The sequence below is a fragment of the Gymnoscopelus microlampas genome (assembly GCF_963454915.1).
Source record: "Gymnoscopelus microlampas genome assembly, chromosome: 3".
Classification (NCBI taxonomy): Eukaryota; Metazoa; Chordata; class Actinopteri; order Myctophiformes; family Myctophidae; genus Gymnoscopelus; species Gymnoscopelus microlampas.
In genome coordinates, this window is record NC_139940.1 from 21,314,737 (window position 1) to 21,342,174 (window position 27,438).

The 27,438-nt window shown below is 45.4% G+C and overlaps 1 protein-coding gene across 1 annotated transcript; it reads left to right on the plus strand.

Annotated features, from left to right (window-relative positions):
- Window positions 1–5,088: 5,088 nt before the first annotated feature.
- On the plus strand, window positions 5,089–25,467 carry drd2l (dopamine receptor D2 like; the record flags this gene model as incomplete). Its single annotated transcript, XM_084052254.1, has 7 exons — window positions 5,089–5,445; window positions 6,258–6,367; window positions 20,346–20,482; window positions 22,721–22,932; window positions 23,385–23,468; window positions 24,277–24,631; window positions 24,862–25,467. 7 exons carry the CDS (start codon window positions 5,089–5,091, stop codon window positions 25,056–25,058), a joined length of 1,452 nt encoding a protein of 483 aa, XP_083908380.1. The 3' UTR covers window positions 25,059–25,467.
- Window positions 25,468–27,438: the final 1,971 nt, after the last annotated feature.

Below are 27,438 nucleotides of genomic sequence, written 5' to 3' on the forward strand. Positions count from 1 at the left end.
CTTCTGTGTGGTTCAGACTTCAGAGTTCAGACAATCAAAATGGTTTTGGGAGGAAGTTGTAAATAAGGTGAATCAATCCATGTCACAGTATGTAGGTTGGAAAATATTCCCTGTATTCTTCTGTATAACTTCTCGTTAAAGGGGAATCTTGTGTTGTTTTTAACCTATAGGTCTTAACAAAGGGTATTTGTAATAGATATTTGAATTGCTCCATTCAATTGCCTCCTAACATTTTGCATCCAGAGGGGCAAGCCGGTAATTCAAATGATGCAGTTTCTGCTTTTCTTTTCTTTTGCCAAATATAAACATATAGTCTTCTATTGAGACAGATTGATCAATTGTTTGTGTTAACTGTTGCACCTCTAATTACATTAATTTACTTTCTATGCAAAGCCAACATTTTGTTGTATCATTATTATAGGGTGTTCAGAGATTTTCCTGTGGTAGGGTACAGTATGTGCAAATGTGCATATAATTTGTTTTCAATTCAATTCAAAGGAGCTTTATTGGCATGAGAAAACATAAGTTTACATTGCCAAAGCAAGTGTCAAAATGCGGCGTTATATACATGTTCAGGGTATAAAGCTTTTTGAAACAAATAGCAGCAATCTTTTGCAGTCACAAAACTATTTAAATAGTATACAAAAAGCAGCTCTGTTTATATGTGCAGTAGGTCTAGAGGTCTACTCAGTACAGATAGTGCGGGACACTCAATGGTCAGTAATCCTTAGGGTGGTTGTATTCCACTAGACGTTCGGCCCTCACATCTAGTAGCCTAGAATATAGGCTATATACTATTATTATGGGGCGAGGATTTTAAATATATGTGCGGGCTGTTTGTCTTAGCCTGGCTCCAGACCATGTCTGTCCCTCATTCATCCATCTGACTGAGGTATCTCCAGAGGAGGTGTCTACTCTACATTGATTCACATCACATCTTCACCTGTGGTTTTCGTTCACCTTTATAGCCCATTAGGATAATATAATTTGAATTTCTAATGTCTGGACGAAACTAAATATATAGGTATAGGTAACCAAATGTGGTGTAACTGAAGGATGCACTTCCAACCCCTGATCAGCCCTAGCCAATCACAGATCGGAGCTAGACAGACTCAACTTTTTACAAGAAGAAAGAAATTTAGCGGAACTTATCCCCTTTCCAAAAATGTTGTTTATAAATCAAGTCATTATAACACAATAATTTTTTCAATATTTTTTTCTTTGGGATTTACGTGACACGAAAATTACGGAAATATTAACGTGACTCGGGCCGTTAAGTAATGGAGTACGGATATTACCGCGATTGACTGCAAAGAGATAGTAAGTGCAAAATGATTAGCTTACTATTAGCTATTTTGGCTAGCTCTCGGCGATCTCTCGGATTGATTTCAGTTACACATTAATGCATTTATCTAATTTTCATGTCGATTTACAACCAGTTAGCATCGTCTATGAGAAACCCCATGTTAGTGGTTTGCGCTAGCATGCTATCACTAATGGCGACAAACAGGAGGGGTGGGCTGTTTTCCCTTCCGGGGCGACAATATGGGTGACATCAGAGTGGTTCGCTACTGAGCAGAAATATGGCCCAAAGAGCAAATTCAAATGTATAGTGAACAATTAAAAGTACACTATCCAAAGGCTACAGGCATGATCGAATTTTAGGCGAAATGTGTAGGAAATTGGACACGTGGTCTGCTAGTAGAACTTAGCTACAATGTAGGGTCCTACCCAGATGACCCGGAAGTCCAACCACTTTGCGTTTGTATTAGTTAGGATTGGCTAACCTTCTTATATCGCAACAGTTCAAAAATCTTGCTGCTGTGTTTGCACATCGTTGTATTTCTCCCAGTAGGTATGAGAGTTTTTTGTCGTTGGTCATGTTTTCAAACTCACTTTGAGTGTATGTAATCTGTGGGAAGTATGTGTCTCAGGTGTCTTGGTAGAGTGGGCATGCGTTTAGTTTGAAAGTGTAGCTCTGTTTTCCACCACATTTTGTGTGCAATGGGTGCACAGTCTGTCTTCCCTTGGGAATGAAGAAAATGCAGTAACAGATGTCCTATTCAAATGTCATTTCTGGTAGTGAAGAGGTGTATCTAGGTAGATGAGTTTATGTAGCTTAGTCTTTGCAGCCATGTGTGAAATTGAATTGATATCTCATCGCTAGAGTCCCGAAATGAAGCTAATCATTCAGTCTGACGTACAAACTTACAATCAATATGGTAATAAGGTAATGGCTTCATGCATTACCTTGCCCACAGGGTATTGTAATTGGCTCTGTCCGACTGTCTGTTAGCAAAAACAGATGGGGTCAAAGAGTAAAAATCCAGGTCATGGACAAAATTATACAAATGGTATATCTCAGGAAGGAAGATCAAGATGTACTGTAGAATAACAGATGTATGTGCGGGTACATGCTATACATTACCAGTGTTGCAATGCTGAATTGGAACGTGGTTGCACTCTATTTTAATGACGTGACGTGCATGTCACTTAACACCTACACTACAGGTCACACAATGGACAATTGATATGCATCTAGGCTCATTCCTATGTTAATTCGCCTGGTGTGAGTCGGGAGCCTTTGTAAACTTTGTTGAGGGGTGAATTTAAAGTTGTTTTAAATCTATGCATGTGCCTGCGCGTGCTCCTGGTCAAATAGGTTCCTGCACAGCGTGCAAGGCCTTCCCATGAGCAACCCTGTACATTACAATACATGCTCCTCCTGATGTTTTTGGAAAGGGAGGTGATGTAACTACAAGTTTATGTAATTCATAACTTCTGATGGGCGGTCGGTCTCAGAACTTGTTCTCAGAACTCCTGCACCCCCAGATGTCCTGACACTCCGAACTAGTTTTGTCCGAAATTTACAACATAACAGTAAAATGATTGTCCTGATGCCCCAAAAATGACTCTTTATCTCTAAAATCTTTGTTTTTATTCTGCTTGCATGCTACCTACTGGCAGAATAGAGGTGAAGGACCATGCTGATGAACAGATAGCAATTAAAATCCTGTGTCATCCCTCAACCTCTTCTTCACCTTGATTATCTTTGAAGAATGGCAAGCAATACAGTTATACTCAGCAAGCACATTTATCTTAAAACCACCACATTCTGTATATAAAATGGAAGAAGCAACACTGCAATTGCCAGCTCCTTAAAAACGTATTCCAGACACAGATTAAGAGGTGACACTGTAGCTGATATAACAAAGTCAATGGTGTTTCAGTGAACTCCCGGGCCCAATAGAAAGTGCTTGTTGTAAAATCAGAAGCATGTAAGCATGTAACAGAATGTTCAATGCGATTTGATGTGACTCTTCAGCTACAAGACCCAAGAAAATCAATTGGACTACAGTTGACCTATAGTCATCGATCCTATGGTAATATGTATATCCAATACCGTCACAGAGAACAATTACTATTGTTTCCCATAACCAGGATATGCCAATATACAGCTCCATATAAAAACAAAAAAAAAACAGTTGAAAATCCACACTGTAAGGAAACGTAAAAACATAAAGCTAAAAATGTACTATGGATGAAAAAGTTGAAACGATTGAGTTCAGTTGTCAGTGAAGCGTCTCCATATTGTTCATGTTGGAGCTTACACCAGAATCACAAGCTCAGAGTGAGCTTGTAGATCCCATTTTTACCAGGTTGCTTGTAGCCTGGTCTAGGAAGAGACTGATCAACTACTAAACACTTTCTAAACACTTTCTAGCGACGTTTTCATCATTGGCTGTCCTTCAATCCTTTAAGCCAATGGGGAGACTTCCCCGAGACTTCCCCATACTCTGAACGGCGGCCGTCCTCCCATGCTATGGGATCATAACCTTACTAGACAGCCTGCCTGCAAGGGTCTTATTTGTACCCTCTCAGAGTTTAATTAACACCGGTATAAGTTGCCGCTGGAGGGATCCCATAGGAAATAAACAGCTAGGAAAAAGAAAACAGTGTGGTCGCTCTCCAAGGTGCTGATCCTAGAGTTGGTGGACATCTGTCCCGCTGGCATGTTTGATTACCGAGAGTGGGAATGCATGACCAGTTGGGGAGGATGAGATAATTCATCATCAGTCATGCCTTCATTATGATCAGATGTGCTATGTGTCTCCCCTGTGATTATTACGGAATCCTGGAAAATCAGGTGACCAGATCTACCTAAGGATCATATGTTGCCTCTCATTGCTTGTGGGAGTAATTCCTGTTTAAGTTGTTAAATTCTTTCCTGCAGCTGTACTTTACAGTTAGCCTCAGCAGTTTAGTTATATCCCCTGCCCAAGTTGGCAGTGGTCTTTTGTTGTTTTTGTACTGCTTTTCAACTGAAGAACACTAGGCTACAGCAGTGATTCTCAACCTGTGCGTCTGGGCCCACTGGTGAGCCACGAGGATATTGCAAGCGGGCCCCTAAATAATTGTCAAAACACTAGGATTTTAATGATAATAGAAAAAAAATATTATGTAAAAATAAATGTCATGGTATTTTAAACCTGGAAAAGTGAGTGTTCATTGTGATAGTGCTGTGACCTTCCATTGATCCAAGCCGGAACACAATCAGCTGATTGACCATTAAAATATCGGCTGTCGTTAAGTGGTCAGATGGGTGGGCCGCGAGTGCAGATATACCCAAATATGGATATGGATATATTTTGCCACTTTTCTCCCTTGTTCTACTCTCACTTATTCTTGTCTAGTTATCTCATCCTTATGAAATGAAGAATTGCTGTATGCTATACAGTGTATATTATACAATGTATACTATACTTTACATTTATAGTATACTATACAGTGTATATCATACTATACAGTGTATAGTATACTAAAAGTGCTAGCTAGCTTGGCCAGGCCATAGACATGAGACCCTGGGTGTCAAAAGGACAACCGCACATAAATAGAGGTTGGAATAAAAAGAAAAAAGCAAAGAAAAAGTGAAATGATGGAATAGCTTGACAGTTTGAAAGTTATGCTGTCAAGTATTTCAACTGCCAAGCTTTCGAATGGATGACTGGGGCATCATTACAGTTCCTCTCTCCTTTTCTGTCCTGCAGTGTCACCTTCCAGAGTGTTCCAGTCCATGGGAGCGAAGCCATGTCTTTGCTCAACGAGACAGACGGGACCTTTCCCTTCTCCCCCCTGGAGCCCAACCTGTCCGTCTTCCTCGCCCACGAGCCACCTTCCCTGTCCTCTTCCTCCCCTCTCTCCTTCTCTGCCTCCTCCTTGTCCAACTGCTCCGGCGCGCCGCCTCTGCCCTCGCCCCCATACAACTTCTATGCGGTGCTGCTGGTGCTGCTCATCTTCTGCGTGGTGTTTGGCAACGTGTTGGTGTGCGTTGCGGTGTCGCGGGAGCGTGCCCTGCAGACCACCACCAACTACCTCATCGTCTCCCTGGCCGTCTCGGACCTGCTGCTGGCCACTCTCGTCATGCCCTGGGGCGTCTACCTAGAGGTGTGTGGGTGTTTGTTTTGTGTACACGTTTTGCATATCTGTGTGTTTGCATTTTTGTGTGGGTGTATATAACACAACACATGCACGCACGGCAGTAGGAATGGTAAAGTAAAATTCATGTAATCATTTCTTGACGTTTAAATGTTTGGGAATCGATTGTCATTTCACATTATTATTACAGTAAGATTGATCCGTTATGATTAGTACAGTGCGTCGTCCATTTCTCAATTACAGGTGTTTAGCCCTGAGGTACTGTTTAGTGCAGGGGTCTTCAACGTTTTTCAGCCCAAGTACCCCCTAGCTGAGAGAGAGATGAAGCAGGAACCCCCCACTACATTGCATATAATTGTGTTGCAGATTACACTTTTTCACATATTTAATAGCTTTATTGACTATCATCAGTGTTGTGTAAATTAATGTTATTTTGTTCATTTCAGACATTTAATCACTTAAACCTTCAATACTTGGTACTCGATTCGCTCATTTTACCCCCCCTACACCAAACCTCTTTACCGAAAATAGCCGATCTACAAGTGCACAAGATCTGCTATTTTCGCGGCTAATGTTCCTCAGAATAGAGATGCTAGGGTTCAAGTGGTTAATGTAAAAAATAAAAAAAAATCCTATAACAAAGATTTGGCGGACCCCCTGGAGTAACTCTGAGGAACCCCTAGGGGTCCCGGATCCCCTGTTGAAGACCCCTGGTTTAGTGTTTACCCATAAATCAAAATCGTATTATTGTTTGGAAATGGAATGCCATGCGTTTCACACAACATCCTGTTTTCATGGCGGGTGTTGTTGGTTTGTTGTAGGTGGTGGGGGAGTGGCGCTTCAGCCTCATCCACTGTGACATCCTGTTGACCTTGGATGTCATGATGTGCACGGCCAGTATCCTCAACCTCTGTGCCATCAGCATCGACAGGTATGCATCATGGCTCTGGGTCATTGTTCATCATCTTTTCTTCCTCTCATCTCATCTCAGCTTTTATTGTTTTTTATCGATTGGTTGTATTGATCCCCGGCTCCTCCCTGGCGTTGTCGAAGTGTCCTTGAGCGAGACACTGAACCCCTAACTGCTCCTGATGAGCAGGATTGCTTGATTGATTGAATACTTTTCTAACAGTTTGCTGTAAAAAAAGGTTGGGGCCTTCATGCCTGTGTGTGTGTGTGTGTGTGTGTGTGTGTGTGTGTGTGTGTGTGTGTGTGTGTGTGTGTGTGTGTGTGTGTGTGTGTGTGTGAGTTGAATTGAATTGTGTGAGAGAGAGTGTGAATAGGTGAACGTAATGCACATTGTAAAATGCTTTGGATACCATTTGTATCATTAATTATTTTCTTTTTAATACATCACAGTATACTATATCCTCTAATAGATATTCTCTATCTATATCTCTTTTTCACTCTCTCCCTCCCTTAATCCCTGTACCTCTTTCTCTCCTCAAAGACTCCTCTCAGCAAGACAAGATCTTTGTCAAGGATTAATGGCTTCAGAGAGGACAAATTGACTTTTTAACTACCGTAAATCCTCTAATAGTGACCCGGGCTTGTATTTGTTTCAACTGTAGTGGGTACCGGGCTTTTATTGAAAGGAGGCGTGTATAAGAGAGAGGCCTATATTTTTGGGGCGGTGTAGCCGCCCCCTATAAGTGAGTTTTGGACACCGACCAAAACATTTGTGTACCCCCTATCCCTTCCATTGTTAATGCAAATCGATACTTTTTTCATATCAGCCAATCACATTACAGCTAGTGTCATCACCACTAACTGTAATGTGATTGGCTGACTTTGCAAATTCAGGACTGTGATTGGCTAGCGAAACACATGACACATGTGCAGCCCTATGAATAGCAGTATGGACTTTAAAAAAAGTAATTTATCCTTTTTTTAAAGTGAGTCATGTTGTGATGACCACACACCGCCCAGTGCCACTTCACACTGGGTGTGATTTTTTATTTTTCAAACGGATCAGAACGAATAAATCAACATCTTCTGTCAGTTACAGGTGGTCACGGGTCATTTTAACTTTTCATTACTCACTGTTTCGTAGATTTCCTTTTCTTTGTTTTGTATTATTTTCCTTGACTGCTTGATCACTCAGCTGTATCAGCTAAAACCTAATTTATGCTACCGCCGTGCAAACGTGTTGCGTGCTGAGAACGGCCGAGAACAGCAGACCTACAAGCTCACAACGGTTGCATCCGCGACGCGATGTGAGCTTGTATGTCCGCTGTTCTCGGCGCGCAATACCGTTGCGGGGTGAAGTATATACTGTATTCTCGCTAGGAGCGCCCTCTTGAGACTTAAAAAAAGGCTTGTATTAGCAGACCGGCTTGTATTTGCTTTTTTCAACAACGTCCCCGGTCATTAATAGAGGCCCGGTTTTCAGTTGAATAGAGGTCATTGAATAGAGGTCACTATTAGAGGATTTACGGAAGACCATAATAACTAATATGATGGCAGGCCAATATGTGGCTCTTGATTGGTGCTGGTAATTGTCTCTTGCTGAGAATCCAGAATGATCGATGGACACAGGACACTCAGTAAATCTGTGTCATATACAGTATATTGCAACGTACGTTTTTCAGAAGACTGTTTAGGAATTTAGAAGGCATTTGTAGAAACGGCCTCAGATCTTAATGGGATAATGTGCATAATACAGTAGTGTGCACTGCACGCACATCCACATTTTGAAATCGCATCCAATGCATTGGCTTCTCAACTTGCATTTCCTTTTCGGGGAAAAACGTCTCCGCTGTCCAGGTGGAGGGACACCACACCACCACCATAGAGTTAAGACCACCACCCCGCATTGGAAGAGATAGAAGAGGCACCCGTTGCTGCTTCATAATTCCATGGAATTATGACAGCATCGGCCTCTTTTCTACCTGGATTTAACACTTTTGGCAACTTTCAAAGGGTCCATCCATGTGATTTGTATGGGATTGTAATCACTGAAGCTGAACAACATGCTTGGTTAATCGATAACATCAAACGGAGAACGGATCAGGAATGAACTCCCCACAATAATTGAATAGCCTACTGGACATCTGTCCTGTGGGAAAAAAATCCTAACGTGCCACTACTGTCATAATCCTCCACTAACATTCTGCTGTATTGAGAGAACTTTCTCCGCAATAAACGTGCCTGAGATCACCTCGACTAGTCGCTTGAACTTGATACTTTTCACTAGACACTATTTGGATTGCGATTACATTATCAGGGGTTTCAACTTTTTGTATTGGCCTATAATTGTTTTTGTGTTTTTTTTTTACCCTGTGTAGGCAAATTTGTATTGCCTGTTGTATGTTGATTGATCTTTTAATTTGTAAAAGGTATTATGTTGTATAAGTATGTACTGTAGGCTTACTAGGCTACATCATCTAGCCTACCTGAGTGGCACACTGATTGACATGCTTTAAAGCCTGAAAAATTGTTTGGAGAAGCTATAAGTTATCCATCGCAAAGCGTATTGTAGCCTAATATTAAAGCTAAAAGGTGTAAAAACAAATAAATATTTTATTTAGGCCCCCCTCCTCCCCGTGCAGGGAGGAGTGGGGCCTACCATGAGGTCTTCAGGCCTTCCCCACAAAGACGTTCTGGATCCACGCCTGGTCGGATCTCATAAACGACCGATGATCATTGTTGGTAGATCACCCAAAAGTGTGTTGCTGACACAGACAGGTCTCAAACAAAGATAATTTAAGATAATGTTGGAAAGCGTCTGTAGACTGGGCGGTGGGTACACTGTCGCGTCGGGTCGCAAGTTGTAGCGAAGCATCGAAAGCCGACCGATAGCAGCGGGCCTGTTGTTGAAAAATACATCAAGCCATAGGCTATTTTAGCACCATAGTAGCCGTCTGTATAATACTGCTGCTCTGGTATGTTTGTTGCTTCGGTAAGAATTTTGACAAATGTGATTTGTGTTTATTAAATCTTAAAGAAAAAAAAATCATCTTTGAAGTCTTCTGTTCCTCTACTCGGTCCTCACGTGATCCACAGACCTTTTAGTCCATGTTAAGCAAATAATACCCATGAAGCAATACTGTTGCAGCCTTCATGCATATTCCCAGTACCAACAAAGAGTTAATAGGAATTTTGTCTAATGGTAAAGTGAGTGGAATGAGTATGGACCCTTGGGTAAAGCCATTAGCCCCCCTAACTCTGTCCCTTTGTTTGTCCCTGTCCCTACCCCTCCGTCTTCTCCTGCTCATTAAAGTGTCTGTTCCTGCAGAGAACTGTTCACACCTGTGCTTTTACCACGGGAACATTTTGCGGTAATAGGCTTTCTTTGACACAGTGCTGCTGGTAATGGGCATTTGTTGCTTTGACACATTGCTGCCGGTAATGGGCATTTGTTGTGAAGACACCTGCAGTGTCTTCACTATGGTCAAGCTGACCCAAGAATGTCAGCTTTTGTCCATGTTTTCCACGTGGACAAGGCCATTGAACATTTCAGTCCAAAACCGTTACTTTTCAGAAAATAGGGGGGGAAGAGTGTTCCAATGGATCATTTGATTATTATTTAGTCACACGTTCTTGTTAATACTTTTCATTGGTTCGAAATTTGTAAAAATCTAGTGCTACCTTTGTGTGACACTGTTGTTTGACAAAAGTTAAAACCCATTAAACATAGAGATACAAGGTTTCTGCCTGACAGCACCAATTTGTATGTTTGGGTTCAATATGTGTGAACCCTGGGGCTAATGTCTGATGGTGCATTAACCCAGATATACAAGCTATGAGCTAGTATATCTGCTATTTTTTTAAACATCTTGGAAAATTTGTGCAAATCTTTGAATATATATATATGTTCTAAAGCGAACATTTTTAACTCCGATCTGTGCTTCTGGGGGGGGTCCCTGGAACCACGGTCAAATACATATCATTTTGGGGGTCCTTGACATGGAAAAGTTGGAGCACCTCTGATATAGCAACACACTGTTAGAAAGACTGATTCAGAAAACATTTTTAGATATGTATTTGGCCACGGACCCCCATCTCAAAATATTTTATTCCAGGGACCCCCCAGAAGCAAAGATTTGAGTTACAAATGTTGGCTTTGAAAAATAAATATTCAAAGATTTGCAAACATTTTCAAGATTTTTCAAAAATAGCAGATCTATACGTACAAGCTCATAGCACGGCACTTGCTGCCTGGCTATGAGCTTGTATATCTGCTTTTTTTGAATAGCCAAAGAAATCTGACACAGATGCATTCCCGGATTGAATGGGTTAATTTGTGCTGGGTAAGCGTATGCATATACACCAGTACTGTATATGCTTCTACCTGTGTATTTGCTTACATATTGTACATACATATGTGTACTGTATGTTATGTTGTGTGCATGTCGTGTGTGTGTGTGTGTATGTACGGATTTTACCAAAACAGGCCTATTTCTGTCCTATCTTGGGAGTGTGATCCCTCCGTAATAGGGCTCGATGGTCAGAGGTTTTAGGTATTAATTACTCAACGATTATCCTACAATAATAAACCACACAAAAGAGGACGTGTCTTTTTGCTTCTTTATGCCTTTCACGCTCACAATCACACAAAATACACACAATACAATAAAACCCTGAATACTAACACTGAGAAGAAACTCCTAAAGTGCCAGTCTGCGTTTATGAGCGGCTAGCTTTAGCCTAGTAACAAGTAAACACGCTCCCTTTGTTCACGGTGGTAGTCGTTGTAGGTTTAGCAGGTAATTTAACTGTTGAATAGAAATGTAAAACCACATAAGCACCTTATTAAGAGCATAACATGCTACGGAAACCAAAACTTGTATTGATGGAACATTTGGTACAACTTTACACTATATTTGCATGTTTATAACTCCGTACGTACCATTTCCCCATCCGATCTCCATCAAGCTTTTTTCACACTGACAAAAACAAATTTGGCGCATGCGTATCGCCCCGTACGGCGCAACTAAACAGTGTTACCATATCCGCTAGATGGCACTAACTTTCCATGCATTACACGGTTATAACACTGAAAGTTTCACACCTCCCATTTGGGCTGTGTTGTAAACAAACAGGCCACACATACTGTAGCCAACATGCACAATGTAAAAAAGTATTAAATAATTACTATTATAAATAGACTCAAAGAGGTCTCGCAAATAAATAACTAAGGTGGTTACAACGAATAAAAAAGCACCTTAATTTTACTTAAGGAGGTCAGCACCACCGCCTCGCTCCTAACTGAGTGTTGGATTTGCCCTTTAACCACTCAGCGCCCTCAAGGGATACCCGTTAACTATAAATAAAATGCACACAACACACACAAGTCTTTAGCTTATTTGTTTGGGTACCCGTCAAGAGGACTTATCAACCTGTTGTTGATCTTCCGCCGGAATGAGGACCACCAGCCTCCGCACGTCACGATGAAGGATGGTTGATTGCCACGACACCTCGTCCTTCTTCACCTGGGACCAGCTGATGGGTGCGCTCGGACAAGTCCGCACCTTGACGTCCCTTACGACACCCCGACCATCTGGAACTGCTTCAATGACACGACCCAGCCGGAATCGTCCTCTCAGAGCGTTCTGGTCCGCCACCCACACGACGTCGCCGACAGCCACGTTCCGGGACGACACGTGCCACTTCTGCCTGACGAACAGGTGTGGACCGGCAAGCTGACTCCATCTTTTCCAGAACTTATCCACTTCCAGTTGGACCGCCCGCAGCCGACTGAAAGGGTAATCAGGGAAGTCGAAACCCCGTGTATCTCCCTCGGGGTCCACTCGCCCTAACAGAAGCGAGTTTGGTGTGATGATGTCCACGGACTCCTCCTGGAGCTGAGTCCGGGCACCAATCGGTCTCTCGTTAGAGAGGTTAGCAGCGAGGAAAAGAAGAGTCTGGAATTCCAACGTCGTCAGGTCTTCAGTCCCTCCCACGCTGCTCAGTGCTCTCTTTATGATGCGGACAGCTGCCTCTGCTGCCCCGTTGCGGTGCGGTGAATCTGCTGGACTAAACTTCCACGCCCAGTCGATTCCAGTCACAGCCGCTCTGTGTTGGACCACATCTTTATTTATGGCCGCAAGGAACGTGTAGAGGTCCTCCAGTGCAGGTCTTGCCCCTACAAAATTGGTCCCCATGTCAGACCATAGCTTGCGTGGATGGCCTCTTAGAGCAGTGAATCGCTGGAAGGTCTGAAGAAAGCCCTCAGTTGACAGGTCAACGACCAAGTCCGCGTGAATGGCCCGCGAGGCCATGCAACTGAAAACCACACCCCAGACTTTCTTTTTGACGCGATTCCTCACCGAGTCCCTCACTGTGTATGGCCCGAACAAATCCAAGGCGGTGTACTCAAATGGACGTGCAGGGTTTGTACGCTCCACCGGGAGATCACCCATGATCTGAGTACTCAACTCAGCTCTCCTCTTCCGGCACTCCAAACATTTGTCCATCACCCTGCGCACAACTCGCGGGCCCTGCACAATCCACGCCTTTCCCCTTATCCGCAGGATTGTCCCAGCAACTCCCTCATGGTTGATGTTGTGAGCCTCCTCGGCCAAGAGGGTGCTGAGCCGCGCTCCATAAGGGATCAGGGGAATACCACCGCTCTTGCTCGCGGTTTGGATTCGACCGCGGCACAACCACAGGCCTGTAGCCTGATCTTTCCCCACCACCAAGCGATTAAGGGTAGTTGAGGGGAACGATACACCTGCTTGGGCAGCAAGACACAAGTCCATGAAAGCTGCCTCGCGCTCCTTGGCCAACAGTACAGCCCCCCGTTGTACACGATGGTTGGTTTTGCTGCGCAACATATAAAGGAATCTGCGCACATAGCCCACAACCCCACAGAAGAACGACAGAGAGCAGTCCTTCGTCAAGTCCACTTGATCGACGAGCCCCGTGCCCCACAACTTCTGTCTTCCGTCGTCAGGCACTGCAGCCGCAGATCCCCCGCCTGTTCCTGGAGTAGGCCTCGTGTCACTGACTGTAGACAACCCTTTATCGTTGACTGGCAAAGCAACTTTGTCACTGCCCTGGTGTTGTTGTAATGCCTGGGCCCTGGTGGTGACTGCAGAGAACGCCTTTCGTTGTAGCGTCCTCACCTCCTCCCTTGATGCTGCAGCTACTTCCGCAGCGGATTTTATGGGCCATTCCCCCAGTGGTTTGGTCAGGAATGCTGGACCGTTCTGCCATACAGAGTCCTTGTCCAGCTGCTCGGGAGAACACCCATCTCTGGTGACGAGGTCAGCTATGTTGTCTTTCTCGGAGACCCACCACCAATCTGTCACTGGCCCCGCCTTCTGGATTTCTCCCACCCGGTTGGCAAAGAAAGTTTGGAAGCCATAGCTGTCACGTTGTATGGCTCCCAACACCGTCTGGCTGTCGATTAGGTGAAACCATCTGTCAATCTCCAAACGGCCTTGCTTCTCAATGAACTTTCTAAGCCGGGAGGCAAAGACAGCCCCGCAGATCTCCGCCTTTACAGCGTCGCCTTTTTGGTCCAGTGGAGCCAATTTGGCCTTTGACTCCACCAAACGCACCTTGGTCCCGCTCTTAGTTTCCCAGCGAAGGTACATGACAGCACCATAAGACTCCGAGCTCCCATCGGAGAATGTAACTCCCCAGGGTTTGCCCACCCAGCCGGGAGGCGTAATACATCTGGGGAAGGTGACTGAACTCAAACAGGCATATTCCCGAAATAAGACGATTGCCTTCCGTCGCAGCTCGTCAGGTAGCGGATCATCCCAAGTGTCCTTGACTAATTGCCCGGCCGCCTGAAACGCTTTCCTTACTAAAATTACACCCTTCTGCTTCATAGGCGTAGCGAGGCCGATGGGGTCATAGAGTCCCGCCACCTGACTCAGAAGCACACGGCGTGTGAGAGGGTCTGGCGTCTTTTCCTCCACCTCTTCTACGGCGAGGTCCTCCTCGACCCGCATTTTCCTCTTTCTCGTGGAGAAATTGACCCCCACCATGATGAATAGCCTGTCCTCTCCAACATGGTAACCCACCCCCAAGGCTTTGTTGTCCTCTTCCCGCAACTGGTTGGGTAACAACAATGTCTCTGGCTTGGAAGGTCCTTCCTCTCCCCTCCCACTGTGGCCAGACCGCACCCAGGGTTTCAGACGGAACCCCCCAGCTGCCAGAATGGTTGTGACCCCCTCCAGAATCACACTTAGTCTTTCAGGGTCATTGTGGGAAGCAAATAAATCATCGACATATGCGTTGTCAACGATGATGCTCTTCTCCTCCGCCCGATCGCTGAACTGAGGCAAGCAGGCTGTCTCTCGCATAGCCACCTGCGCGATGCAGCCAGACGGCCTGTCTCCCATGTTGACCCTCACCACAGCGTAGTCCCTGATCTCCTCTGCTGGTGAGTCCCTCCAGAGGAACCGGTGAAGGTGCACCTCCCTCTCCTCCAACCACACAGAGTTATACATCTTGGAGATGTCTCCGATGGCGGCGTGCTCCCCTTCCCGGAACCGCAGCAGCACGGCACGAATGGGGTTCAAGACGTCCGGGCCCTTGAGCAAAATACTGTTCATACTCACGCCCTCAAACTCCTGACTGCTGTCCCACACAATCCGAACTGGTGTGGAGGTGGAGTGAGGGTTTGGAGCGACAAGGTGGTTGATCCACCACACAGCTCCGTTCCATCTGTCCATTTCAACCTGCGACAGTTGAACAGCAGCCCCCCTGTCTAGCATGTCATGCATCTGTCCTTTGTAGGCCTCTTTCCACGCTGAGTCTTTTTCAAGGCGCTTCTCAGACCTCCTAAATGTGGCCTCAACCGCTCTGCGGTTATTTGGAAGTGTAGAGGGGTCCTCCCTCCACGGATAGCTAGCATCCCAGTGCGGCTGCTTGCTGTGTGCGTCTTCCAGTCGGTAAGTTAAGCCGCCCTTAATGACCTCGAGCTCTCTCTCGTCGGCCAACGACATCTCCTTCCCTCCAGGCGCACACCTGCCACACCGGCAGCCGCCACACTTTGGATCACAGGCGGCCCCAATGCTGTCCCATTCGAGCCACTTTAAGACCTCGGAGTTACAGATAGCCATAGTCTTAGCTACTGCACCGCTTTGTCCTGGACCGCTTCGGGGTCCCTCGACCGTGATGGCCTCTGCTCTCATGGTACGGGCACAATGGGTTTGAGTTAAGGTCGCTCTCTCGACCACCTCGGACAGTTCAGGATGTACTCCGCTTACAGTCTTCCCTAGGGGCCCGTCCCACAGTACTAGATCACCGTGTCTCCTCATCCGTTGAGGAGCGAGACGACCCTCCCGCGCACTGATGAGCATTTCGACCTTGTTAGGCCGCCGCAGGTCCCCTGACTCCACATCACCCGGAAAGAATCTCTCTAGACGCCCCGAGTCCACAGTGTAGCCCACCCTTGCGATTTCGTCCAGCCCATAACAATACATGTCATGGTTGCTCCATGTTCCTCTCTTCGTCCCCACCTTCAGGCCCACAGAGTATTTTTTGGTTTCGACTTTTGTCGTCATCCCCCCAACCCCATGCACCACAAGCGTGACGGGCTCTCCATTCAGACCCAGTCTCTCGGCTGCCTGGTGGGTGACATAGTTTGTATCCGATGCCATATCGATTAACGCCCCCACCCAGTCCCCACGCTTCGTTGTTACATCCAGTAACATGAAAAGAACCGGGCCATCACTCGACCTCTCACCGTCCGCGCACACAGTCGTTGCTTTGTTCGTGAAGGCTTTACGAATGATCTCTAACTGCTCGGGCGACAGCTTTGCTGCAGCCAGTGCGGCCTCCTGCTGCTCTGTAGGCCCCCGAGCGCTTCTCTTCTGCTCCACCTTGGCAACACTCCCCTTAGCAGAGCCTTCTTTACTGCTCTTGGCGTTGGTGACACCAGGCGATGGTGCTTTGTTGAGGCAGAGCATGTAATGATGGTCGGGTGATGCCTCCCCCTTCTTGCATTCTGCCTTCCTGCATATAAAGTCTTTTTGGCAGGCCCCATCATGCATAGGGTCCAAGCACCTGTAACACGCCCTAGTCTTTCTTGCATGCTCCCTCTTTTCAGCCACGCTGGCCTTTCGGAAAGATTTGCACCGATATAATAGTCCAGTGTGCCCTTCTTCCCCACAGACCACACAGGACCCCTGCGACGTGTAGCTCTCCCCGCGCACCGAGGCTCTGGTGTTCGCACGCCGCTCCTGCGGATTTTTTCCTGTTGACTTGCTGGGAGGCGGTACCGGCCCGCCCGTCCTGGCAGGAACCGGTCGTTTAGTCTGTAATTGTTCGCGTCGCACCAGAATGGTTTTCTGGCTGCTCAGAAACGCTAAAAGTCTCTCAAAGCGGTTTAGCGCAGTGACCCCATTCACTAGGTCACAACTATGTGTAAGCCACCGGTCAAGCAGATAGTGTGGCAACTTGCTCTCCAATGTACGCACTACCAATGGATTATTAATAGCGCCTGCGCACCTCAAAGCAGTCAGGTCCAATACAGCTCGCTCCACTTCTTGGATCAAGTGTAATGTCTCTCCCGGCTGATTTTCGCGCACAGCCGACAGCTCCTGCAGCTCCATGACAATGTCCTCCGTAATCCGCGACACGTCACCATATCGCTCGTCTAGCAAGTAAAAAATATCTTGTGCGGTGTAACAATAGCCCAGTCTGAGTTCGTTCGTCACAGTGTCAGTTATACTGTCCCGCAAGTGATGCAGCATCAGATCTGGGGACCCCGACGGGTCAGCCATACTTTGCAGTCTGATCCACTCCTCTCTCCAACGGAAATAGCCCCTCCTGTCGCCGCTGAATTTGGGAAGAGACATTCGGGCAATAGCTAACTTCGGCACTGCAGCAGCGGCTACCCCTGGCGCGCCCTGCTGTACAGACCCACCGACCTGCTGGGGCGGTGCCAGTACCTGCTGAACCAATGGTGGCGCTGCCGATGCTCCGCCCGATGGACCCCCGCCGCCAGGTGGAGCTACATTGATGGTGACAGCCGGTGCAGTGAGTGATGGTAGGCCAGGCGCAGGATAGGTTTGAGGAGGCGGTGTGGGAGCGAGGCTGAAGGAAGGTGCCGGTGGCCCCAGCTGTCCACGCCGCCCAGCCAATGGCGATCCTCTTATGATGTCCCGAACTTGGCCCTTTAATGTTCTCAGAACCTTTTTCACCTCACGGTCAATGTCCTCTAGGGTCTCCCGCATCTCAGCACCATTGTCTCTAGGGACAGCGTATGCCCATCGGTCTACCACCCCCCCGAGTTCAGCGACACCTGCAGCCAAAATATCACGCACCGTATCATATTGTCCCTGAGTAACATCCGGTCCCAGGCTCTTAGCGTCATCAAGGTCAGCCCCTAGTCTTTGTTTCACCTTGTGGTATTTGTTAGCCACTGTACAAGTCCATGATGTGTCCTTGAGCTTCAGCATGACCTCATCGTACCTTGTCTTGCAGCTGTCCGCTCTCTGTGTCACACCGTCCACCACCGCATCATGGTCGGTGTCCCTGCCTGCTTGAGGAATGTCATCCATAAAAGCCAGATAATCATCGGTAACACTCCATAGTGCCTCGTGGAATGATGTAAGCTTCACCTGTTCATTTGCCAGTGCATCCTCAGTGAGTGTATCAAACCCCCTTTCAATTCTGTTCACACACTTGGAGAACTCCCTTTGAACGCCAGAGCGTTGGACCTTCAAGTCATCTAAAGTAGTCATGGCGCCGCTCGACGGACGCTAATGTCTATACACAGTCTATGGCACTTTGAACAGGTGGAAAAGTCACAATTTCCCTCAGTAGCAAACCGGTGACACCTTGCGGTTGTACAATGTCAATCCTTTGTGGCAAACAGTGAAACCCTGTGGTTGTACAAAGTCAATGCATCCAAAACGTATGAAAAAGGGAATAAAAGTCACTCCTTCCCCTTTGTGGCAAACAGTGAAACCTCGTGGTTGTACAAAGTCAATGCACCAAAAACGAATGAACAGGGAATCAAGTCACTCCTTTCCTTTGGTGGTAGAACAGTGACACCTTGTGGTCGACTAAAGTCAATGCACCCCCAACGTATATACCTTGACGTGGGCGTCTCCTTTGTGGTCCCCTCTCAAGATGGCGGCGATGACGTCACTCAAAGGCCCTCCCCCGTTAGCACAACCAGTTAGCATTAGCTTAACCTTAGTGGATGTCTCAAATGGCGGCGATGACGTCACTCAAAGGCCCCCCCCGTTAGCACAACAAAGTTTTTTAGCATTAGCAAGCAACAAGTTGGCCCTCCACGTTAGCACAACAATGTTTTTAGCATTAGCAAGCAACAAGTTCTTAGCAATGTCTATGCACTTCCAGCATCAAAGCATCCCTTATCACAGTTTATGCATCCATACATTGCATCATTTGTGCATCATTTGAGAGACAAGACACAGTAGATGGGTAGTTGTCGGCGTTTCTTACAGCCGCAACTACTTTCACTTTCAGTAGTTGTAAACAATGGCGTCCACGCGCGTCGTGCTTGCTCCGTTGAGACGGTGCTCCTCCGTCGCGGTGACGCTCGTCTTTTGCGAGTAGGCCTTGCTTCCACCGATCGTCCGCTCCGGTCCACCTCCATGCAGCGAGGATAGCACTGGCTCTCGTCCGACCCGTCGTGGTTCTAAGCACCCTTTCTCTCTAACAAAGACGACGCTAGCCTAGCGTTAGCTTCGTCGTGCAGACTGGCTTCTATATATCACGTACATTTTACTTTTCTGTGCCTCACTCCCACAAGACACAGATGTAAAATAACCGCTGGTTATACCAGGATGTTAAATTACTGTACGGATTTTACCAAAACAGGCCTATTTCTGTCCTATCTTGGGAGTGTGATCCCTCCGTAATAGGGCTCGATGGTCAGAGGTTTTAGGTATTAATTACTCAACGATTATCCTACAATAATAAACCACACAAAAGAGGACGTGTCTTTTTGCTTCTTTATGCCTTTCACGCTCACAATCACACAAAATACACACAATACAATAAAACCCTGAATACTAACACTGAGAAGAAACTCCTAAAGTGCCAGTCTGCGTTTATGAGCGGCTAGCTTTAGCCTAGTAACAAGTAAACACGCTCCCTTTGTTCACGGTGGTAGTCGTTGTAGGTTTAGCAGGTAATTTAACTGTTGAATAGAAATGTAAAACCACATAAGCACCTTATTAAGAGCATAACATGCTACGGAAACCAAAACTTGTATTGATGGAACATTTGGTACAACTTTACACTATATTTGCATGTTTATAACTCCGTACGTACCATTTCCCCATCCGATCTCCATCAAGCTTTTTTCACACTGACAAAAACAAATTTGGCGCATGCGTATCGCCCCGTACGGCGCAACTAAACAGTGTTACCATATCCGCTAGATGGCACTAACTTTCCATGCATTACACGGTTATAACACTGAAAGTTTCACAGTGTACTTGCCGGGGGTCAAATATCCCGACAAGTATATAGTAGAATTTGATAAATAGACATTGTGAGCACCATTTTCCTGGTTTGATGGTTTAAAATATATATTTCTAGGGTAATTAGGCTTACAATTAGGAAAAGATTCAGGTTAGGATTAGATATTTAGAAGTTAGGTTTAGGGGTTAGTGTTGGATATATGCCTGAGTTATGCTTAGTTACGTGCTGATGTCATGCACCGAAAATAGACGATCTACAAGCTCACAACGTGGCTATTTGTCAGCTTTTAAAAATGGCAACATTTTTAAAAATGGCAACATTTTTAAAAATGCCATTCATACAATTGCCATCCTAAAATGTTGATGTCCTCACAAGAATAGTAATACAAACGTGTGTGTGTGTGTGTGTGTGTGTGTGTGTGTGTGTGTGTGTGTGTGTGTGTGTGTGTGTGTGTGTGTGTGTGTGTGTGTGTGTGTGTGTGTGTGTGTGTGTGTGTGTGTGTGTGTGTGTGTGTGTGTGTGTGTGTGTGTGCGTGCTTACAGATACACAGCGGTGGCCATGCCCTTGCTGTATAACACCAGATACAGCTCAAGGAGGAGAGTGGCAGTGATGATCGCTGTGGTGTGGTTCCTCTCCTTCGCCATCTCCTGCCCTCTACTGTTTGGACTCAATAACACCGGTATGGCAGCTCCATCCGGCAGACATCCCTGCATGCATGGGAGTCCCTCTTTTCAGGGTGTTTCGCCTGGGACGGGCGTGGTTTTGAGGTTAGGTTTAGGCATATTTTTACGTGAGGTTAAGGTTTAGAGTTAGGGATAGGCATATTAGAGGCGGTCCCTGGTCAAAACACCCTGAAAAGACGGAGTCCCAATCCTGCATAGGGCTGGGCAACTTCAAATCAATATCACGATTATTTCAAGATTTTTTATCATTTTGAAACATTTTAACACAAATCTTTTCTTATAGGGGCCCCTGGCATAACATCTTTTATACATAATAATTTGGGGATCTTTGACATGAAAACGTTTGAGAACCACTGACTTAACCACATGAACATTCCACCAAAAGACGACATACTGTAGACAAAGATACAAGCTAGTTAGGTGTAGAGGGGAAAAAAGGAGGGGACCTATTATAGACCCCTGCAGGACTCCGGTCACCTCTTTTCAATATTGTACAATTTATTCAGTTCCGTTTAAGTTAATTCAATTATATTCAGTTCAATATTGTCATGTAAAGGGATCTATGGTGGCAAACAAAATTAATAAGAAATCATACAGGCAAAAGTTCACTGTTTCCTGTCCATCTCCACTCTACACTATCAATGAAAAGCCCCAAAGATCTCTTTGACGAAAATAGCCGATCTACAATACTAATGTGCAGTGTAAAGGACCTGGTATTCAAGACTATACGTGTCTATAAAACTGGAGACACGTACATGTACTCAGTCACAAACATACACAGGCATAATATGCCCATGGCATCAACAATATCCTGGCCCAGCTGGCCCTGAATTCGATTATCATCTGTTGTTGAGAGACTAAATGAATAATCAATCCTATACATCTGTTCACTCGAGATGCCTGTGTGGCAAATTAGATCCCTATAATATGTGTTTCTAAGCACAGAGAGTGTTCAGTAACATATCTTGGCTCCATATGCTTTGCTTATCACCTTCTAGTAGAACAGGTGTCCCCTGAAAGACATGTGATGCCTGTCTGTAGCAGCAGATCCCGCGTCTGTGAGACTCAGTGGACAAGTGGGCACACATAATCCTTGACTTACCTCATCTCGCTTGAAGAGTCGTGTCACAAAGCAGCAAATGATAGCTGAGGTTTTCAGTGCCTAAGCCCCTTGCTTAATGAAGGCACTTGCTGTGTGTGTGTGTGTGTGTGTGTGTGTGTGTGTGTGTGTGTGTGTGTGTGTGTGTGTGTGTGTGTGTGTGTGTGTGTGTGTGTGTGTGTGTGTGTGTGTGTGTGTGTGTGTGTGTGTGTGTGTGTGTGTGTGTGCGTGCGTGTGTGCGTGTCCGTCGAGCTGAAAAGCAACCACTTGATCTGAAGTGGCTAGCAAATGATATGAGATGTAATATTCATCTCACTCATACATACACCCAAAAACAATTCATTCAATTCAAAGATGCTTTCGCTCCTACAAACATTTTGGAGAGAAAGGTATAGCTCCTCTGAGACTGCAATTAATCATTTAAACCCTATACTTGGTTGACCAAAGTCCCCCAGGGATCTAGTAGACTCCTTTCTTTTCCCCAGAATAGGGGACGCTAGGGTTCATGTGGTTAAAAGAACCTTTCTCCATAACCTGTATGGTAAAAGGAAGTTCTTGAAGTAGGTGGACTGCCAAGACATTCTGTGCTAATGAATTGGCTATGTGTTTAATGAGCTTTCTAGTGTTCTGCTGTTTGACTTGAGAGCCTGTCTGCCTTTCAAATATTTGTTCCCTTCAATCCCTTTCATGTAAGACCTTAAGAAGCAATGTCTTTGATCAAGACCCAACTAATGATGGAGTAACTTTTCACAATTCAATAAATATTGGCGAATTTCCCTACTTAAATGTGTTCATTTTAATCAGTCCACTTTCGAGCAGTCTGTCAGGGAAAAAGCAAGCTCTCAGTCCTGACTGAATGTTAATGAGAGATTTATTTATAAGAAGAAGCCATATTACACAGGACGAATCAATCTATCTCAGTGCAAGATGGAAAGTCAGGTTATACAATAACCTGGGGGAATTATTTTTCTTTTTAGCATAAATGGCCATTCAAAGTCAATAGCTCTCCATCCCCCCATCTCTGGAGGAAGGAAGATAAGGGGTTCCAACTCCTCACCTCACACAGCTAACCTGTACTGTGTATTTCTCCCTAACAAGTCCTATCATATATTTCCTTTGTTTCCTTATTTACCAGCAAGCCGGGAGGGTACCAAATGCAGCCTCGCAGACCCAGCCTTTGTGGTGTACTCGTCTGTAGCCTCATTCTACGTTCCCTTCATCGTGACATTGCTGGTCTATGCACAGATCTGTGTGGTGCTGCGCAGGCGTGGCCGACGCACTGCCCCGCCTCGCAGACACAGCCTGCACCCACAGGGAGAGGCAGCAGAGGGGCAACGACACAGGAAGGTAGTGACCCCGGAAATTCCTTACAAACAAGGGTAGCCTAGACGATTCTTCAAAATTTCATTCAGTAAAGGGTTTCTCTCACACACATACACTGCACGCATGCATATACACACACAGATCTACAACTATTTAAACTATTTGAAATAGGGCATAAGTGATTATTCATAAGGTACTTGGAGTGGAGTCAAAAGTACAATATTTGACTTTTAAATGTAGTTGAGTGAAAGTCATTAGTATCCAACAATACAAATACTCAAGTAAAGTAGATATACTCAAAGAATATACTTAAGTACAGTACTCAAGTTTAATGTACTTTGTTACTGTCCACCTCTGTTAATAAATCACTTTGTGTAAGCCTTTCTCTTGACACATTTCCATTGTGTCATGTTGACTTGTAAGTTTTGGTCGCTGTAGAGCAGATGCATAACATCACTCCTATTCTTCCCTGTCAGAATAAGTGTACACACCCAGAGGATGTGAAGCTGTGCACTATGATTCTAAGACCACCCACTGCTGCCCCGCAACGCAAGAAAGTGGTGAGTGTACAGTGCTCTTCTATACTATCGCACTCTGAAAACAAATTGCTTTACAAAGGAATAAAAAGGAATACTTATAGTATACAGATACAGTATAAAGGAGAGGGACTGGAGCTTATATACACTTGGAATACTGTGTGTGTGTGTGTGTGTGTGTGTGTGTGTGTGTGTGTGTGTGTGTGTGTGTGTGTGTGTGTGTGTGTGTGTGTGTGTGTGTGTGTGTGTGTGTGTGTGTGTGTGTGTGTGTGTGTGTGAGAATGCTATCCATTCACTCTCTTACATTTTTTTAAACTGATGCTCTTAACCATAACAATGAATAAGTAGTAAGTAAGTTATTCATTGTTTTGCTCAAGGAAGCTGTATCAGAACACATGGCTTTTAACCCCTTAAGCCCTTTATACTTCATCGTATGATGAGTAGTGAAAATAGCCAATCTACAGGCCTATCTACGTCGCGCTGTGATGCATTGTGAGGTTCTAATTGTATTTTATTTATTTATTTATTGACGTTCTTTTAAATGTTCACCTATAGTGCCATGTCAGGTTGAAAGTGGTTAATGGACATGTGATTTCTTGGAGGGATTACACCAAAGGCCTTTTAGTTACGCAACACTCAGTCTAAGGGCAAGATTACCATGCCTGCCATTTCTCCCTCTTCTGCTCATTCAAAATGAGCAGAAGAGGGAGATGCTCTGCTTTTGTTTTGACTTGTCCTTCCACTCACCAAGGTGATCTCCTCACCTTTCCCTGTCCCCTTTGTCCCTGACTCCCCCACTCTCATTGCCTTCCCATCTCTTCCGTTATGTCAGACGCTGGTGAAGGAGGCGGTGGTGCACCCCCTGGAGATAGAGCCAGGGCGACTCCTGTCCCAGGGGGAGGAGAGCCTGGCCCCTCTCCCGGCCCCGCCACCGGCCTCCCACTTGGGACGGGCCAGAATCTCCCTGTCCATCTCAGTGGGGCCAACCCCGGCCCCACCCCCCACCGTGAGCAGATCCGCCCTAACGCCTCGCCCCGCCACGCTGGAGGACGGCATGAGGGGCCGTGAGGGATGGAGGGATCGCCACAGGGACAGGGACAAAGGGGGAATCACCAAGGAGAGGGTGAGAGGACGGTTATCACAGCAGAAGGAGAGGAAGGCGACGCAAATGCTGGCTATTGTGCTGGGTGAGGAAAATCAACAGCATAGAAGGAATGGAGGGAACTGTGAAATAATGTATTAGTTAGTTTATTAGTTAATCCTAAAATACATTAACCTCTGAAAATTGAGTGCTAGCAAAATGTTGACATTTTGGAAAATTGTCACCTATAATGACATGCCTAATATAGAGACGCCCAGTTTGAAAGTGGTTAATCACTCAATCCACTGTGTGTGTTCTTTGTGGCCACCCTCCCAGGCGTGTTCATCATCTGCTGGCTGCCTTTCTTCTTGACCCACGTGCTGAAGGCTCACTGTGGAAGCTGCTGCATTTCCCCCTCGCTCTACAGCGCCGTCACCTGGCTGGGCTACCTCAACAGCGCTGTCAACCCTGTCATTTACACCACCTTCAACATCGAATTCCGCAAAGCCTTCATTAAGATTCTCCTCTGTTGAGAGAGACACAGAAAAGGTGCGGGAGGAGAGTGAGTGTCAGTGGAGCGATATTGACAATCATAGGGACGAATGAATGAGTGAGTCAGAAAAAGTAGAATACAGAGAAAATGCATGATCTTTTGCAATAGATTGGTCCCGCCCCTCTTCGTGCCCATTTGTTGCTGTTGATTGGTTGGACAAAAATCCTCTCTCTCCATCCACTACCATTGAATTTTGTTTTTTCAATTGCCTATTTGTCGTATATAAAGATAGCAGTTGGACTGATATCACAACATACAGACAGTGGATGAAAGTAAGTTATGATTTTGTGCAAATTTAGCAAATCGAACCCTGGGTGTATTCACAAGAGCAACTGAAAATACCTGTATGAGTGTACAGGGCCTTAAATCTAACTCTCAAGTTTCCATACGGGTCAAGTTTGACATCCTACAATTTAAATTGACACAGCGGATTTTGCTGTGTGGCCAGCCAGACAGATAAAGATAGATGGCTAGGATATGAAAGAAAAATTCGATAGATAGGTAGGTGACAACTCATGAAAGTTAAATCAAGATGTCGCCTCACAGCTAGAAGGTCCTGGGTTCGATTCCCGCAGGGGACGCTGTGGGCGCTGGGGGCGTGTTCTCTACTCCGCGTCATCAGTGCCCACACCCTAGGTGGGGTTGGCGAAAGGGCCTTTCTGTGTGGAGTTTGCATGTTCTCCCCGTGTCTCCTAGGCCTAGGGTAGGTACCCTCACAAAAAATGCAGTAATCCTGGTCACTATACTGCCTCCCCCTGGCCAGCCGGGGCGCCTGATGGAGGGGAAGGGAACTGGTTGGAATAACGTGTTCCTTCCACGCGCTACGTCCAACCAGGGAAACTCTCCCCTGTCAGGTCAGTTGGCTCTCATGCATTGAAGGAGGCATGAGCTCGGCCCTGGCCTCCCTAGGTTGGCAGAGGGAAGGTAGTGCCCAGGATTACACGCTTAGGCATTGGCACTGGGTGAAAAAATAGGGGTTACAAAATCGTGGGATAAAAATTTAGAAGAAAAAAAAAAAATCAAGATGGCATAGAATATAATTCAATCGAAGGGAAGGGAACAAGATAGGAACGACTGATGAGGAGGTAAAGGAGAAATGGGAAGAGAGAGAGATGTAAAACATAGAGGGGATGGGGGGGGTATGTGTGTGTGTGTGCGCGCACGTGCGTGTAATCTGATGAGGGAGAATATGATGACTATCTATGCCTCTCTAGTGCACATCAACTGAGGGACTGCACATATAATGAGTGTGACTTTCTTTCTGTTGTGGTTTCTTGTGAACCTGGCTGTAACAGCATTGCATTATCAATTTGTATGTGCCTGCCTTTCTCAGATGGCTGGGACATTGTCAAGGCAAAAAAAGACAACACCAAAAGGCTGCATCTCGATCCACATTTTTAAATCCTTGGGGATTAGTAGACACAGAATCATCAGGCAGACAGCGAATAGTATTCTAATTCAGTTACATGTTTATATGTCAAGGCATTGCCACTTTGGAGCAAAGATTTTCATTGATAGATTTATTACTAGATTTATTAACAGTTAGACAAAGAACAATTATTGTACATGGTAATAAACTATATACTATAATGAATCAAACTAGTCACTTTCACCATATATTTAACCACACACACACAGTGTTGGTGCCAGTTATTTATTCCCAAATGAGCTATGCATTATGTTTACTGGAAATTACTCTCAGAAAGTGATTTAGTTGATGTTAAATGAATATGAAAATTAATATTAATTCTCATATTCATTGTTGACAGACTGTACATGTTCATTCTTATACTCAGTGGTGATAGACAATAGACCATGCATATATCTACCCATATACTCATTTTTCATTGTACATGATATTCATTCATATATTCACTAGATGTATTTCCACTGTAAATGGTAAATGGTGCATTTATATAGCGCTTTTATCCAAAGCGCTTTACATTGATTGTGCCATTAACCCATTCACACACGCATTCATACACCGATGGCGGAGGAAACCATGCAAGGCTCATCGGGAGCAATTAGGGGTTCAGCGTCTTGCTCAAGGACACTTCGACACTAACTCTAGGGGAGCGCCCCAGCCCGGGATCGAACTGGGAACCTTGCGGTTTTCCAGTTCACTCTACCCCTGAGCCACTGCCGCCCTCACTGTACATTTATATTTATTGATAGACTGTACATAATGTTCACTCATTCACACATTCAGAGATCCAGTGCGGTATATCTTGGGCCAGCAGTTCAGTATTTTATTTTATCTTTATTTTCAAATGTTTTGTTGTGTTTCTTGACTTTACTCTTACTGTACTGCACCTCTCCTGTTTCATTCTCTCTGCTGTCGCTGTTATGACACCTGCATT